The 19226-nt window shown below is 27.7% G+C and overlaps 1 protein-coding gene across 1 annotated transcript in view; it reads right to left on the bottom strand.

The window, feature by feature from the left end:
* Positions 1–19226, bottom strand: part of LOC132919685 (discoidin domain-containing receptor 2-like) — a 251170-nt gene that overhangs the window by 11019 nt on the left and 220925 nt on the right. The window contains exons 11-16 of the mRNA XM_060981460.1: positions 12403–12547; positions 10101–10267; positions 2905–3099; positions 1540–1667; positions 727–924; positions 563–655 (exon numbers count right to left, since the gene is read on the bottom strand). Coding sequence (XP_060837443.1) covers positions 563–655; positions 727–924; positions 1540–1667; positions 2905–3099; positions 10101–10267; positions 12403–12547 — 926 coding nt within the window. The remainder of the gene's footprint in view (positions 1–562; positions 656–726; positions 925–1539; positions 1668–2904; positions 3100–10100; positions 10268–12402; positions 12548–19226) is intronic.

Here is a 19226-nt window from a genome sequence, read left to right as displayed (position 1 = left end):
CTGTTAAAAATAAATAACATATGAGTTATGTAGTATATTTATTTATACACATTATATTTTATACTCTTGCAGTAGCTGTTAGTTATAGTCGATTGTAAGTTGTAACTGTATTAAAGTTTTATATGTATTAAAAAAAATGTAATTATCATTTATAGATCCTATTATTTAAAACTATTAAAGTAGATAATATTGTTTTACTACATTTTTTATTATTATCATTTATTTATAAGCATTAATGTAACGAGAAACACATTTAAGTAGGTTTAATAGTTATGTTTAAACTTTAAATAATTACATTAAACGTAAAACCATTCTTTGTGCCAAACGTTTATTGCTTGTAGCTACTTATATTAATTGGAATTTTATTTCAAACTATAATTATTACTTTAGTCTTAGCTAATCAACATGTATATTTGAAAAAAATTAACATTTTCATATAATCGTCGATATAAAATTGAATAGACCCGTGTTTTGTCAAAAGTAAACGATTAACTATTAATTTAATATTTAATTTATTATTAATAATTAATCAACTGTTTTCGCGTTCACTAGTTGTTCTTACCTCGCAGCCAAATCGCGATGAACAAAATTTATGACCTCTAAATATTTCATTCCCGAAGCTATCTGGGTGGCCATGTGTATTAGACATCCATAACTGGAAAAATGAATGAAAATCAATTATTAGCGATATTTTACAAATCAAATAAGAAATATATATAGTACAACCTTAAGGTTTTCGCGTATGGCGGTATAGGTGCAGCGGTCAGGGCGATGTGTTCTTGAAGAAATTGATTCAGATCGCCGTGTTGCATAAATTCGGTTATTAAACAGAATGGTTCCTCAGTAAGACAGCATCCCAGTACTCTAGTGATATTCGGATCTCTGATTTTCCACAGCGATTCTACTTCGTCGTAAAAATCGTGTCTATAATAAACAAAATAAATAATACATGCATGTATTATAGTGTAAATGTTATACCTTCTTGAATAATAAGTAATAACACAGTAAAAAAACAATGACGTAATTGTATCATGGATATTTACATAGATGATATCGGAAACAGTTTTATAAAGTTACTCTACAATCTAATTTGTATGCAAGATTAGAAAATGATTTAAATATTCCAGATAATATACTTATGAAATTGTTCCAACAAAAACAATAACAAACGTACAAGAATTGACACATAAGTAAGTACGCATAAAATATTGTAATACTGTTATTACAAAATTAATTTTTATAAAGAAACCGTGTAGACATTTGTGGAAATGTATAGATGAGTATTTTTTTCCGATCACGCACACAATATTATTGATCACTATCGTTTTTTTTTTTCAAACTACGCAAACGTGATTGCTCATAAGACAGATTTTCTACACAACATTGGTTTTTGCGACCGAGTGATGGATATATTATAATGTAATAAAGTTTTTGCGCGAAATGGGTACCCGCACTGTCCTCGCGGACAAACTGCGAGCCCCTTGCCGCGCGTAAGATTTGTTCAATTAGTCGACTGTGGCGAATAAAATCGTTGTTTACTTGGTCGATTCGGACACGCCTTTTCTCAGTGACTTAACGGTGACCAACTTGCACGTCTTATTGACTGACGACGTCGCTGCTGGCTGTAGAATTTCGTCAGGTGGCGTTTTCATTTCACATAAATGGACCTGCGCGTAAAAGACGAATTGAAACATTACAATTTTTTATTCCTTATACTGACGAAAAACACATAATTAAATAAATAATGTATACATTATTATAGTGATTTGAGTCGGACAAAGTTTTTACAATGAATTATACCCCTGATTGTTTCGTTTAACCGATCTGTACAATAGAGATAAAATAAGAAAAAAAGTTTAATTAAAATGACGTAGTTATAATTCAAATCTGCGATTATGGTTACCTATTTATATATATATATATATAAAATATGTTTTCGTACGAATAATCCGAAATTTGGGTAAAGTAATATGGCTGTAGTTAAGATTAATATTAAAACAACGATCCCGAAAATGAATTGAGTTTTTATAAATTTTAATCTCTGAATGTCACCACAAATTTTGTTTTGAAAATAATGTTTGACATGGATTTGACCTGTCAATCGATATATAAATATATAGAGAGTTACGATACTATATTATTAATGTATTTGGATCACTTTATTGTGTTCCTTCAAACACCAAAGTGTAACGAAGAATAATTTAACATAATAAGACATTTCAACCATTGCAATTATTTTGTATCGATTATCAGTTTTACTATATACATATATAATACACGATAGAAAAACCATTATGACTTTGTGCTATAAGTCGATACTTTGTCCACAAATAATTAACAACGTAAATTAAAAAAAGCAAACCAATCGCTTTTGATGACATCTCGATGTAAATTAAAAAATACAATGAGGTTTTTGTAGTCATAGTGAATCGGCTACAAACATTATGTGACATTTTTAACAATTTCATGATAATATACGGCAGTAATTTGTGAATATTGTACTTGCATATAATTTAATTCAGTTAACTATTCTTATTAAATATTTTGTAAGTAGTTAATAACACAATCACTTGTTTCAAAAGAGTGCAATTTTAAACAGTTCTGTGGTTTATTTATTTCTTGTGTGCAATAATAAAAAAAAAAAAACTATGAAAATACTTGTGTAACTCGCATTTAAATTATACGCTTAGATATTTAAATATTTAAATGAAAATGTTTTTTATGAGTATAACTATTATTTAGGAAAAACCATTCAAATAACATAATTTGTTGTTTATTTTAATGAAACCGCTATTAATACTATTGAACTGCAATTGTTTCCTTTTATTGGTTGTCTTATATATTATCTATGTTCTACTTAGATACATTATAATCATAATATGTAATATGTGTTTTGCTACTTGCCTCTCCAAAATGGGTCTTGGTCAGTGTTTGAACGACGCCCAGGTATTCCCGGGGAATTTCTGGCGGTAACTGACAAAGCGTATCGTCGGACCTGGTCAGTGGACAAGTGGACGCATTGCTGGCACCTCCTCCCCGGCTGCTACTCGATCTGGACGACGTTGGTGGCGGCGAACGGGGTGGCGGGGGTATATTCACCTACGGAAAATCTTGGCATTAGGGAAACAGAAATACTTTCCAATTATTATTGTACAATTGTACACAGAACATTTTGTTTTGGAAATCGTATATTTTGTTGTTTTATTTTAAACAATGCTCAATAACAAGACATGGTAGTTATTATTAGTTGGTAAACTAATTGGTTGTTTGAGACTCATGAGTATTACCACCTAATATCATAATATTATCATTGCAGTGTCTACTAGGAACTCAGAAACTGATCACGCGGTTTTGAATAGGTATTTAAATTGGTAAAATTATAGGTATTATTTGTATTATTTGTACATTTATACACCTATTACACAGTAGTTAAAAGATTATATACAATTTTTATTTTATAATTAAGAAGGTTGAATAATATTCTAGTCACTAATGGTATATTATACAGCTGAAAATGCTTCTCTTTTTGTTCAATATAGCGTTCGTGTATCATACGCGGAGTGTTATATCTGCCTGATATATAATAGTTACAATAATTATTAAAAGTAAATATTCATAACCAAAGAAAAGCAAGTTAAATTTATACCAGTTACTATTATTAAAAAATCCCTATTAGCTAAAATAAATCGTGTTTTTCAAAATATTCAACTGCTAGATTATTTTCTTTGTTCGTCATTCGGTTGAACAAATTACTACGTTCGTGTTTTTAGCAAATACAAAATTTATTTCGCAATGTATATTCAGTTCAATTATTACTTGTCTTATTACGAGATGCATACACATACATACAAATACAAATAATGCCATGTTCCCGGGGATCAGAAAATATGATAAAAAACATCCATTATAAATATATTTGAATTACTTTAATATATAGCATGAATCCGTGGTTTTATCAGGTTTTCAGATTTTTTTTTTCTTATTTTAGTTAAAATAATAAAGTCTTTTTTTGATACCTATGTGGTTGTATGCGCATTTTTAATTTTCACACATCTCACATGAAAATACGTAATTACAATATTACCAATAGTCAAAACAGCCATCACGTTACTGCATTATTACCTATCGCCCATCATTCGATTTTGGTTGGTTGTAATAAACTTGTTTGGTGATCAATACAATAGTTTTTTTTTTTAATTTGTTATATAAGTATAATATTAATAAAATAATAGCTTAAAAAAAATTAATGAAAATGATAGTAATTAATAAAATATATATATGTATTGCTATATGCATTTCTAACAAAAAATAATTTATTTAGATAAAAACGCATTTATCTTTATCTACATAAAAATTCATATTCTTATCGGTATCTAGATAATTATGTATTAAAGTTTTTTTTATAACGAGATATACTTTTTTGTTATCTGGGCTAAACAATGTTTATATTACGTGAGTATATATATATACCCACTAAAGCACAAGGTTATCCAGGAATTCAGTTGGCCAAACATGGTTTTCGAGATAACCTTGTAGTATTAGTATGTTTATGTAAATTATGTTTATTAATTATGTTAAAAATTAAAGTAAAGCCCTTAACAATGCGTATGCCATACGCATACTGTATAAATATTATTATTGACGACCAAATATAATATTATATACTTCAAACAGTTCAAACTATATGTTATTCAAAACAGAAACTGACGATGTGTCGGTATATAATAATGGCATTTGTATGTGAGCAAGCCGAATTAAGTACCATCGATCGACCGGTGAATAATATTCCACAATAATATCAAACGTCCGTACTTTCATGTAACGTTTAAGTTTCAACGACCGTTATTAAACACACGTAGGTACCGTGTATACCCTCGGCGTTCTGTTTGTACAGTTAAGAGGTGTTTTTTATTTTATTATTATTTCATTTGGACACTGTGCGCAGAAAAAACCCTTAGAGTTTGTAAATATAACTGTAACGTGGAATAAAAATCTCGTTTCGTTATTACTTTTTTTTTTTTTTTTACTACGAACGTATATGTTTCACGTGTTTCACATACACATTCGAGTAAACAAAACGATAAACTTTTAGAAACGCTTTCCATCTAAACTAGCGGTCAATGTGTGTATAACGTGCGTTGTGTAAACGTATCATCGTGTACAATGTACGAAATATCACCATTCCTGTATTGCAGCTTAAACATAAACATATATACATATATATGTGTTTGTGCGTGTTTGTGTGTGTGTGTATTATTTTTGTTTTTATATCGTAAAACACGGATTCAATTATCGGGTAATATTGCTCGGATCTTCTCATCCGTAATGTTATTCATTTTTAATCGAAACTCTTTAAAAATATATAATTCTATTAGCAATAAACAATTCATAAGTAGTTTCCGAGAATAAATAAATTAGTAAACTATACTCTTCGATTTTATAGATTCCCATCATATATTATTTACAATCAAATTTAAAATGATAGCACGCCCCATATAATCATTAAAACATAAACGTTTATATGAATACTTTAGTATTTCAAAAGATTATTATTATTTTTACTTATTTGAAAAGATATATGTTTTAAAAGCTAAAATGAATAGAAATTGTAAGTGTTTTTAGTTGAAAGTTGATTAAAACGACACAACGTCGTTATTTTATTAAAAAAAAATCATATCTTAATAATTTTATCGTATTAAAACTGAAAAGCAATTGATGTTGAAATTGAATTAAAATCTAAACTAGAAACTTTTCCTAAAGTGATATGTGAGATATTGTAATATAACATAGATAGGATTTAATACGATGTATATTATTATATTATTAAGTAATACCTTAGACTCTAAGGCTTAGAGTAATAAAACTAAGGTAATATCTTAGTAGTACCTTAGGTAGTAATACCTACCTTTATTTTTTTATAATTTTTTTTTTTTATCCATATAGTTAGTAAACAAATATGATATTTAACATTATACTTTAGTATTTATTAATTCGTTGTTGCTAATTCATATATATAATGTATTAGGTTTTAGTAAAGTACATGTGGCACTGCATTCATCCGTTAGTCGGTTTCTTGGATCAGCTTTAATGCAATTTATTTCCGAAAATATCGACTTGTATGAATAATTTGAAGAAAAAATTGACAAAATATGTGCCAAATATATGACCAATGTTCTTTAAAGTGTAATACGTTTGTGGAATAGCATTCTATACTTTCAAAATAGTATTCCCTGTATTTTCAATCAAACTGCCTACTGCTCCATTACGCTAAATTTCTTCTTCATCGTTTCTTAGTAAAACGAAAAATTAAAAAGTATTTACATTATAGTATTAATGTGTTAAAAATAAACATAAAATTATAAAATAAAATATGATGTAATATTTTTATTTTTAATAATATGCCTTCAACATTTTCCCCCCACTATTTCAGATACGCGTACTAAGGATGTGCTATCGTTGTGCTAGAGCCACCAAAGAAACTAATGGATACCAATATACATATTATTATGTTTCTGATTTTTAATCCATCTGACGCAAGGCAGTTTTTGTCTCGTCGTTGGTAATATTGTTCTTCTGTGTAATTTTTTATTTTTAAATTCTTTTTTTTTGGCCAAGTTTAACGCCGGTCTGAGCTTTCTCAATCATAAATTATTTGTTTACATTCAATATACTCAATTTTATATACCTACTTTCTTGTGGAATTTTGATATTATTATTATTATTAAAATGAAAAATTCCGCAAGTTCCGGTTTTTTAACCTCGATTACGGGTTGGTAACCCTTAAAAAATTCTATTGTCAAAGAACACATCACGCTGAACTTAAGAACTACCTGTATATATGTGCAAGATATTACAAATATTGCAAAATAAGGGCAAGACGCTTTTCACCCAAGAATATTATACCACTTTTTGACCACATTTTTATAAAGTACGATGAGCAAAAACTACAATATAAAACAGGAACGATTAGTCGGTATGATTTTATTAAATCAATGGCATTTAATTATTATAAATTATACTTTTATATATTATATTTTTATATTAATTTATTTTTTTTGAATTTATAATATTTTTTACACAAATCTATATTATTTTTTATTCTTAAAACTATATTATAATAAACTAATATAATATGATAAATACTTACAAATGTACAAATAAAAAATATATTTTTGGAGAGTAATAAAAGCCGGTCAAAAAGTGCTATAATATTCTTAGGCGAAAAGGTAAAATGGTTTTAAAATATTTGGGCAAAAAGCAAAAGGTCATTTTTGGGCGAAAATATTCCTGCCCCGAAAATAAATACTATAATAAATACATAATCAGATTGGTGAATAAATTACGAAAAAATGCATTATATATAATATTAATGAAGAGTTAGGTTATAAAGCATTTAAAAATCTAAAAACGAATTTTAAAAAATCGAATACAAAGAAAAAAAGAGAATTGTCTGTGATTTATTCGATCGTATTTCTTGAATTATTTACTGCGGAATCACGATCGGTCGAGCAAATGCTGTATAAATACAAATAAGTTTCCAGCACCATTGAGTTTGGAAAACAAACAAATATTCAACAAAAAAATTGAGTTATAGAAGACATAAAAAAAATAAAATAAGGATAATAAAAAATTGCTTTCGTATAATTATTTAAAAATATTGTCCCGGCGGTCTCGTCGTTATCAGTGAAATGAAACAAATTTCTAATAAAACACACACATCCGGTCGGAAACTAATAACTAGCAATATATACGATTTATATAAAACTACGCAGTACCTACTAACAAGAACGTCAAGAACACTTGTAATCGTTTTTTATTTTATTATTATTATTCGTGATCGAGATCGACCAATTAAGGTGCGTAAGAGGGGTTGGAGAGACTCAACACTCAAATGGGTCATATAATACTGTGTGTACGTTCTTTGAGCATTGAATACGAATATTCTGTATTATAATAAGAGGGCAGTGGTATACACTTATCGCGTGCCACTCGCAAATTATATTCATAATAATCATTTATAACATGAATTATGCGACTAAACTCTTAAAACATGCGCGCAATTAGTTTCGCATCTAATTAACTATGGTTTTTTGAATACGATTAGCAGATTCTTCCGCGTTTACCGTATATTCGCGATTTTATTATTTTAAATTTTTATTCTATTATTTCATGGTTTTGAAAATGTAAAATGTAAAATCTCGATCAGTTATCATAACAAATACTTGCCACACTCGGTACCTGTTTATTGAATAATAATAATATTAACTGAGATTCAAATTTCACTTATCATCACATGGATATTTGATCGACTATTATCATGATTTTTAGCAAGCTAAAATTAAAAAGCAGCAGATGTCAGATCTACTATCTATACTTGTTATTTTACTTAAACTGTACTATAACAGTAATTTTTCATTACTATTGCACATTTCATAATTTTTCTTGACATACAAATGATGGGTTTGAGAATAATCAAATCACAATATTTTATAGTAAGTACATAGTATTCCTAAAGTGTGTATTTATTATTTTTATTTCTTTATTATGTATCCATTAGTCTTCTTCCCTTTCTCGCTGCTTGTCTGATTATTACTCTATTTTTTCCAAGCACATTACTGAACAGTAAATTACATTCAGTGAAGACGATAGGGTAAACGTTTTGGAGTGTCAAATTCTAAATCTGACAGTGGTGGTGATGGTGGTGGAGGCAACAGTGAATGTTTGCGTTAACCGTTCATTTTCGATTATTCGAATTATCCGGTACAATATTGACAACGCGCCGCGGGCAATATTAGATTACACGAGGCCATTAGCTCGTGCCGACCGACCCTATTCCCTCGCTATATTTCGGTCAGTGTAGACATGCGCAGTCGCTTGTTTAATAACAGAGAGGCAGAGTGTGACATGAATATAGCGTTAGGACTCGAATAGGGCAGGAGAAATCGTAACCGTATAATACTACGTGGCGTAGTATACTGCTTACGACCCGGAAAATGACTAAACCTTCATCCTAATGTCCTACAACGGACGTAAAAAATACACGCACACACAGACACGCGGCCATACGCACACACATATATATATATATATATATATATATACAGCACACAACGGTGCTCACCGCCGAATGTTAATAGGAAAATATTGTCTCTGTGACGATGGCTTAACCGGAATCGTGATTGATATCCATCGAAATTGCGTTTGCACACACACACACACACACACATATATATACATATACGTCACTTACACGGCGTACAGCGACACTAACGGTCAAATTTGGGTCGATAGACGGACTTGGAGAGGAATCCTTTCCGGGGACATCTATAAACGCAACGTATATTGTCCGTATAGTGTATATATGCTATAGTATTCATTGTACTGTCTCACGGACTCCTCCCTCTATACATACCCATACAATATTTTAATAAACCAGTCGATACGATATTTTTTTTTCACGTGAAACTGGAAATCGTTCACACGCAATATAAGTCAATTATACGGACCATTGCGCTCCAATGCTTCGTATAACATATTATTATAGATACGCGAGCAAACCCGTGTTAATTCATCTAAAGACCATCGCCCGTACCACTAAATGGTTCATACTATCACGCGATCTGATTATTTTGTAGGCAGAGACGAGAATATTATGCGAACCACGAATAATGTCAAAATATTGAATTCCGAAAACCACGGTATTTTTACACGGTTTGCATAAACGTGGCGATAGTTTTTAGTCGCGTCGCGCCTGACGGGCGGGAGGGGAAATACATGTATAATATTTTAAACAGAGGTCTCATTATTCGGGGTCCCGGGGCACTAATGCGTTCTGTTAAATCCGACCCGGGGGACACGAGCTATTTGTCAACGCGTCCGCATAATACACGCGCCGGTGTTTATTATTTTGCGTTCACGCGGATGACCGGTCGATCCGGTGAGATAATATTATTATCATCACGGCCTGTGTCGGTGTTATCGGTACTGTCGCGGAAAATTACAATGTCACTGACGAAACGACCAGTTTACAATGTAAAAAAAAAAAATAGCGATGACAATTACAACGTACGACGTAATGATAATATAATAATAATATGTACTTGGCAAATATCCGATGCGGCGTAATACTTTTCCAGCGTCTGGTGATGGCGCGGCAACGTGTCGTCGTGTACGGACATCTGACTTTTGTGCAGTGTTAACGTTTTTGACGTCGACCGCCGTACGTGTGGTATGGCGTATTCTTCTTGGGCGACGATGTCCCGAACATCTGAAAGACAATTTCCATACTGATTACATTATCTTTCAACTATAATGTTAAGGACGTTTGAACGCTTAGAAGCTGTCAAATAATACTATTTCGCGCGTTGTTCGTTTGTTATGAAAAAATATACTCGTGTTTGGACGGTAATAAATTAATTTGTCGATTTTTTTTTTTTATTTTACAGAAATAGTTGAACGTATATATTGCAACGACATAGCCAGTTATCAAATAGTAGCTATAAGGATCTCCGCTTATTTCCTATACGCTTATACCTTTTTGCCGATAAAAAGATGACTTGAACTTAAGACAATAAATATTTTTTTATTAAAAGTTTTTAATACATTTTATATTTTAAAGAGAATAAATTGTGATTTTATTGAAGCATTTTTTTTCAGCGAAGTGAAAGAGCTCAATTTTTTATATAGTTTACCCAGCCAATGATGTCTGCGCACGCCTAATGTCTAAAAAGTATTTAATTTAAAATCAATTTACTTATGATGAGAAAAAACTATATTATCAATTTCAATAAAGCTTACATTGTTTGTAGAAAATATTTTTTAAGAGTATTAAATTATATGATAACTTATTGTACATAAGCTCGCAATAAATCTTAATTTTGATGTAAAAGTTGCAACTATTTACTCTTACTACGAATCGTTGTAGTAAAACTAATTAAATTTACCAATAGAATCTCTTTCTATACATACAATGTTGATAAAAATGTCGAGTTCGATATTTTTTTGGTAAAAAATGTTAAAATCAAAGAATTCTAATAATATGTATATATTTTTAACAAATTGTTATTAACGATATTCGTGTAGGCTGAGTGGTTATTTATTTTATAAAACAATATTATTTTATAAATTCTTTGGGATATACTGTGCTGTTGTTAAGCACTGTACGACTGTACGAGTCACGTATTATACTGTGTATACATAGTCTGAACAAATACAAAAAAAAAAAAAATACCGTCCAATACGATATAGTTGAGGAACGTTAAATTTTTTATTAAAATCCGAGTCAGTTTGCCGTCACGACGTTGCCGGGTGACTATCGCCGGCCCGAGAAACTGTAGTAACTTCGAGAACGGCATGTATAATATATATTTTTTCCCGAATGAAAAATGTGTGCACAACAATTTTAATGAAATTTATTTATACCCCCTTACAAGCTTTATCCACCTAATCACGACACATTTCCATACAAACTGTATAGGCGCGGTGTTAAAAAATACAAAATAATAATAAATAAAAATAAAAATAAACTATTCAGTCTTTACTGCGTTCTGGAGCTCGAGTAATATCAATAACAACTACTACTATTATTATACTAAAGTCGCGCGAGTACGTATTGTCCATTTTACCGACGGCAATATTGTCTTTTGTATAATATTGTGTAGGTACCGTGTTTAATGTTTATATATACATGTGTATTATATAGAAAAAAGGAATATGCCATGACCTAACCATCAGCTATGTAATATTTTATATCGTATACATATATCCTCTATATAGCGTATCTATTTGACACAAAACAAGAAAAAAAAATAACCCACACCCAAGGGATAAAAATGCTGATTTGAGGCAAGAGGTGTATTTGCGATCTTTCTCTGGAAACGGTCCAAAACGGTTTCACACATTTTTATTTCGGTCTCGGGTGATATTTTAAAATACGTATTATATACTATGTACAGTACATAATGTATATAGGTCATAATCATATAATATTTCTTTAAATACTAAACTAATATACCTACTCAGAGCGCACGATAAACGTTTTAACCTGTAGACCTGTATAATACAATATAGGCAATAGGCGTACATTTCATAAGTCAATTTTAAAAATGTATGAATATAATATACAAATTAGTCAAGCAAGTACCTAAGTGGATTATTTCTGAAATCCATTATTATAGAAAAAAAATCGATGTGTTCCTACCATTTAAATATCCAACTAACTTACTAACTTAGTCTTTATAAAAAATATTATGAGCTATTGGTTCAAAGTTTTAAATTCATTAAGAGCTTGCTGATGCATTCCTCTATCACGACTTCTGCCAGACAGTTGAATACGCGTATATGACTAATGTGCATTATTATGGATAAATTTAACATATCCCATCATGCCTTTCACGCACTTACCCGTGTAATCGGGACTTAAGAGAACCGATGGTCGGCGTGTCACACCGTACGGCCTTTGGTAATTGCTATTGCTCTTGTCCGAGTCGTCGTCCAAGTCTACTTGACCGTATACGTGTCCGTTGGCGTTCACTCGCACTGGTAGTTCCTGCAAAAATAATTTACGTATAGAAATCATATCATTATAAATTTATAACAGCACCGTACACACGTATACTGTATAAAAATAATATTATGTGTGTAGGTTGTACACACATTATTAATTATTATTATACTGTGCACGTTTTTTTCGCTTTTACAAACAGGGACATTGGAATAATACTATTTATTGATTATATTTTACACGGATTCTTTTTATGTTTCAAATAACCATCGATAACATAATATTATTCGAAGTACACAATTTTATATATAAGCAATAAAGTTGAACAATTAAGGTTTTTTTTTATTTTGAATGTATACATTTGTAATTTGATAAGTTTTCTTATCAATTCATACAGTCATATCCGATGTAATATTAAATGCTTTATTTGTATTACCGTACACAGAAACAAAATATGTATTTTACTTGTTTGATAATTTATTAACTCAAAGTAAGGCAAGTTAGGGAATCGAACGTCTAAAATGTAAAATAATATAAAAAAAATTAAATTAACTATGTTTTTGTTTGTGTAAGTATGTATTTAAATTAAAAATTCGTACAACACTAGAAAACTCTTAAAGTTATTTTTCTGTATACTGGTTCTGTATAGTTTTCAGTTCCTAGGACTAGCCAAAATGTCCCTCTCACCGTCACATATTAAAACTAAACTGTATATTATTATATCACGATTGAGAATAATATCACGATTAATATTTTCTCGAACATAAATCATGATTGTATAAATATTATAAATGTGTTTTTCTGTTTGACATAGATTTATTAACAGTGCATAAACGTATGGATAAACGGATAGTAGTAATTTTTAATTATGAATATTTAAACTTAGTTTAAAGTTAGTTTTAATCTTTGTATTTTAAAATTAATTTTAAGAGTAATTACAGGTTTATCAGCACGTTGAATTTGTCTTCGGGTCCATCCTAACTTCCGATACTATGGTTCCAATTATTCTTGTTGATTGAATTCAATTATAACAGTATTTACAATATATTTACCCCTAAAGACTTATTGTGATATCATTGTCTTTTATTGACATCAATTTAATTTAATTTATCTTAATTATAAATTTAAATAATAAAATCACTTAATATTTAAATTCTCAATCGACATTTTGTGAATTTAAAAACCTTTTGTTAAATTCAATAAAAATTATATTTCTGTGTATTATAATATTATGATAATGCTAATGAATAATATTTCTGATGCATAACAATTCATTGGGCTTACGATATTTGTTTAATGGTAAAAGCTGAAGCTTCTATGTAATTTTCCTTCGTATAATTCATACTTTAATATACATATTAAAATAAATTATGGTGGAAACACTGAAAACATACAATTACTGTTAACTGACTATATAGTTTTTAGCCACGTAGTGAAAAACTATAATACCAATACATTGGATCAATGGATGGGAAAGAAAAGTAGATAACTGCTCTGCTGAAGGTATAGTAGGTGTTCATATTACCATTGAGTAGTAAATCACTAAATAGATGTTAAATTATTAAATTTGAGTTCAATGATACATTGTTGTCTACGATAAATGGTTCTGACCAAATATCGTGGGTCAGCCTATATTTTATAATTTATTTAGATTGCCATTAAAACAAATTATCTATATATCTATATAAGTATAAATTTAGTTGAATTCATTTTTAACCATAATATTGAATTTGAAAATGTTGTGTGTATAAAATATAATATTATTTATTAAAAGTTTCAAAAGCCCACGATGAATATTTTTAAATTATAATAAACTAAGTAAATTCTTTATTTTTCGTTTAAATATTTAATTTTGTCCAAATTTTAATTTAAAACCACCTATAAAAAAACATAGTAGTTTTACAATGTTTAAATTTTTTAGTTACAATATGAACAAATTATAGAAAAAGTTGTATTCAATTGTCTATCTATAACCAAAAAAAAAAAAAAATATTTATTATATTTTATACATTTTTAAATACAAAATAATTTTAAAATATATGTGATCTTACAAATTATTTTTTTATTTTTTTTTCTCCGTTATAATGTCAATTATTTTGAAAATATTGGAAATTTGTTGAACTTCATAGTAACAACTACATTCAATAAATATAAATAAATATCTTACCAGAAAATATCCCAATTTTAAGAGCTATAAACATTTATTCTATTAGAAAAAACACACAACAATGATTTTTTATATAAGAACTAATTGATTGTACATCAATATAAATAAGATTGCTCCACTGAAAAAATATAATGTTGTAAGATATTCCCATAATTGATTAGCATTACGACGGATCTTTAAATTTCTAAAATGTATTAAAAATAAAGTTTGTAAATATTTAGTACCTATATGTATTAATATAAAATGATAACAATATACATCAAGACTTGATAAGTTGCCGATTTTTTTTAGTTCACCGAAACTATATTCAAACTTTTTAACTAAGTTAATTAAATGTTAATTAAAACTTTGTATACATATACGCATGTTAGGGTTAATAAATAAACTGTCAGAAAATGTGGTTCCCCGTAAATACGAGGTAAAAAGCTATATACCATTGTAAAACCAATACTTTTTTCACCACGCAAAATCTAAAAGTACATAATTTGTTAACTAAAATTTAAGTATTTCGGTCAAATTATTAAAAATATAACTGAACTAGAAATTAAAAAAAAAAAAAATACATAAATTAACTGACTAATTAAATTTGTTTATAATTATATAAAAAAAAGCTATACTAATGTAGTACCCATTAATTAAGCAGTACAATTCATATTTTACAGTGCATGAGTAAATATAACCTTTATATATTGTTTTAAGTTTTAAATTTAAAAGATTTCAGTTTATTTGTCAAAACAAAAATAATAAAATCATAACAATATTTTAATTGATTTTTAACATATTCTAAAAAACATTTGAATTTTTTTCACTTTAGTTCAAAATCACTGGTTATCGTTAGCCTAATATTTTTTTAGAAACTTATTAATTCTGCTAAAAATGTACCTTATGATTAAATAACTAATAAAGTAATAAACATAAAGAATTTACAAAAATAAATATGAATATAGATCGATGGGTTATGAATATTTATAAATTATTAAAAAATAGATGTAGCAATATAATATTTTTTAATTATTAAATTATACTTGCAATCTGTTTTATATAAAAAATAAAGTAAGTACCATAGATTAGAAAATTAAGCATATGAATAATGATATATATGAATGACACGAAGAGATAATATAATAATAAAACAGTTTTTAATTACCACTGCTTAAAATATTAAATTTTTTATTATTCTTTTTATTTACATTGTAATAAAACTATAATATAATAGCATATTGTGCAGGTTGATACAGCTAATATTAAATAGGTACGTTACTACGTTGATTGAAATATATTCAATCTGATAGATAATGAAATTATTGAACTGCATCCTGACCGATAAGTTATATTTTATTTGTTTTTGAAAACGGCTTATGCCAGTATATTTTTTATTCAAAACTAATATTATAATTGGCAACAAATATGCTTTTAAAACAAATATACTCAATAAATAATAAGACACGTCACCACATAGCGTTCAAATACAACTCAATGGCCAATGGGAGTTCATTTAGTAAAAATATTCATATACCTTTATATTTTATATATTTGTGTTATAAAATATTATGTTTTTTTATTAAAATAGATAGTAAAATATATATATATATATATATTTATATATATTATTATTATTATAAGTGTAATACGTAGTGTATATCCATCAGCCACCATTGGTGTATCGATAGTAAAATGTTATATGTATATATTAAGTATGATTTATTTTGAAAATTAAATAATTGAACAATAAATATTTGTTTTTAAAATAATATATAATTTACGATAATGTAACAATATTTTATTTTATTAAAATGTATTAAGTACGTAACACATATATAGAGTCAATTGATAATGAAAGCTAATTAAAATAAAAAAAAAGATCTGAATTTATTAAACAATATCAAATTTTTATGTGTTGAATTTTGAAAATCTATTAATATTATTCACTGATAGAGCCATTTCCTTATTAATAGTAGCTAAATTCATAAAACATTATGTATTATCCTATTATCAAGCACAACCACTTTTTCGATTACATAAATTAAAAAAAGCACTAAATTAATGTGTATCTCAAAACGATTGTATACATTATTTTTATTTTTATTATACATATAAAAAAAAATATTTATATTAATTTTAAAACCACATATTTAAATCAAAACATTGAACTGCCCGGAATCATTTAATTATTTTCAAAACAGTTGATAGGTAATATCCGTTTAAATCTTATTGTTTATTTTAATTTATAACTAATTATTGTAATATTATGTAATATACCTACTATTATTTATAATGCTATGACACAATCATATAAAAAAAATTTTCTTTATGTTCCATATGCAATTTATAGTTAAAAAAATGTATTATGTACGCAACTAATACCCGCGTTTTTTGATAAACGTAATTACGATAGGCACCACAAGATTTTGCAAGCAAAAGACCCGTAAATAAAACGTACGGCAGTTAGATTGGCGAATTATAAAAGTAATTTAAATGAAATACAATGGACATTTAAGTTACGTTAATTTTTATATTTTTTGTATTTGTAATATGCTAAAAATTAAGTAATATCTATAGTCTATACTATTTTTTATACGTATAATATAGCTGGTCAATTACAGTTGCAAATGCACGAAGTTTTTTGAATACACAATTGATACAGCAGTAGTATTTTTATTTCTCAGAAAGTTTTATGTCTTAAGTCAACTTTTTATTTATTTTACGTAAATAAAGATCATTAAAACATACAATTTTCAATAAAAAACTTAATTTTAACTTGTTTATTGTTATCAATTATTATAAATTTTAATTGTTTACATTTTTTTAAATGGCGACATACATATTTGATTTCATATTCTAAAATAGAATATTTTTTTAATGATTTCAATGCATGAAAATCAAGTAAAGAACTTGGTAATAAACAATAAGCATACGTTTATATGCAAATGTATACAATTTGGATGAGCGATGTAGAGTAACAACATTTTTTTGGAATTGCTGCATACCGTACTGCACTCCACTAATATTCAATTTAAATGCTTATTAATTATATAACACAAAAATGTATCATTAAAATCACTGTTTTGCGATAAAATAATTACTTTATAGTGGCCTGTCATTCATAATACTGTAATGTGATAGTTTACCATTCCATAGGTATACGTCTGCATAGTCGTAAATATAATAGTTATGACACTTCTCGAACTGTTGCATTGTATTGTTTTATACTTATATTTAATTTAAATTATAATTTATAATATACCTGATACCTACTATAATAGTAGAATATATTATAATAGGACATTTCAACAATTTAGATCGTTTGTGGTTCCGACATAGTGGTTACGGTGGTACAACACAATATTTCACAAAGCTAAAGGCTATATATTTATAATTATATTACAGAAGACCACCAAAGGCAACATATTACGCATAATAGTTAATCATTCGTATGTGAAGGGATGTGCGGTAATCCTAGATTTTGGGTATATTCGATACTATTCGGATAAAGAATTTTATACATAATAGATATTAACATTGATTTAATATACTTCAGGTAGGCAACGACAATGCAATAATTTATCGCTTATAATTCTAATTTGGATTTCACTCAGTAGTGGCGCAATGTGGTAGGAAGAGGTGGGAAATAAGTATCCATTCATCTCCTGCTTGAATGCACTACTAGTGAGCCGAGTTAAAATTAAAATAATGAGCGATATATGATTGTATTGGCGTTGCGTATCTATAGTGACATAATCTGTACTATCGTTGCTATCGTATGATATGTACTGTTTTATACATGTGAATTTAAGTCGGCGAATATATAATATGACCTATAAGAAATGGACAATCACAAACCTTGATCAAAAACTAATATCCGTTCTAAGCATATTTATGTATTATAATAAATTATTAGAACTACCGTTTCCAAGAACTGCTATATATGTATATATATGTATGATTGTTGATTCATAAATAACTATAACAAAACATTTATAAACTTTAGAAATTTATTAAATCATATAAGATATTTATACTAAGATCGAAAAAATGTGCAAGTAATTTTCTACTCATTTTTATTTTTAATTTTCAATTTAGAATTATTTACATTTTTCGGGCTAATTTTTGGCATATTTGAACTGTTTAATGTGATGTTATTTTTATTTACAATAACTTAAATACTCTGAATTCTCATAATGTTTCACAAAGGTTAAAAGTAAACGTAATAAATAATTTCGTAATTATATAATAATTTAATTATGTAGGTAAAGTTTTAAAATTCAAAATTATTCAGTCAATATACGTATGTATACAATATGGGACGGTGTATTTTACCAAGTATGACACCCTCACTTATGATTAAATAATAATCAGATTTTTTCATGCTATTTTTAAGAAGTATTCTGTGGAACTATAAACTTAATTTTAGAATAATAATCCCTAATATATGGTCATAAATAACATAAAATAATTAATAATAACAGTATAAAATAAATATACCTACTATATTTTATACTATAATAGTATAGTATTATAATATATTTACTACTATAATTTTCATATTGACTGTACTAT

This window comes from Rhopalosiphum padi, chromosome 2, assembly GCF_020882245.1.
Source record: "Rhopalosiphum padi isolate XX-2018 chromosome 2, ASM2088224v1, whole genome shotgun sequence".
Classification (NCBI taxonomy): domain Eukaryota; kingdom Metazoa; phylum Arthropoda; class Insecta; order Hemiptera; family Aphididae; genus Rhopalosiphum; species Rhopalosiphum padi.
Note: the sequence above shows the minus strand (reverse complement) of the source record. Positions and strands in the feature narration are given on the sequence as shown.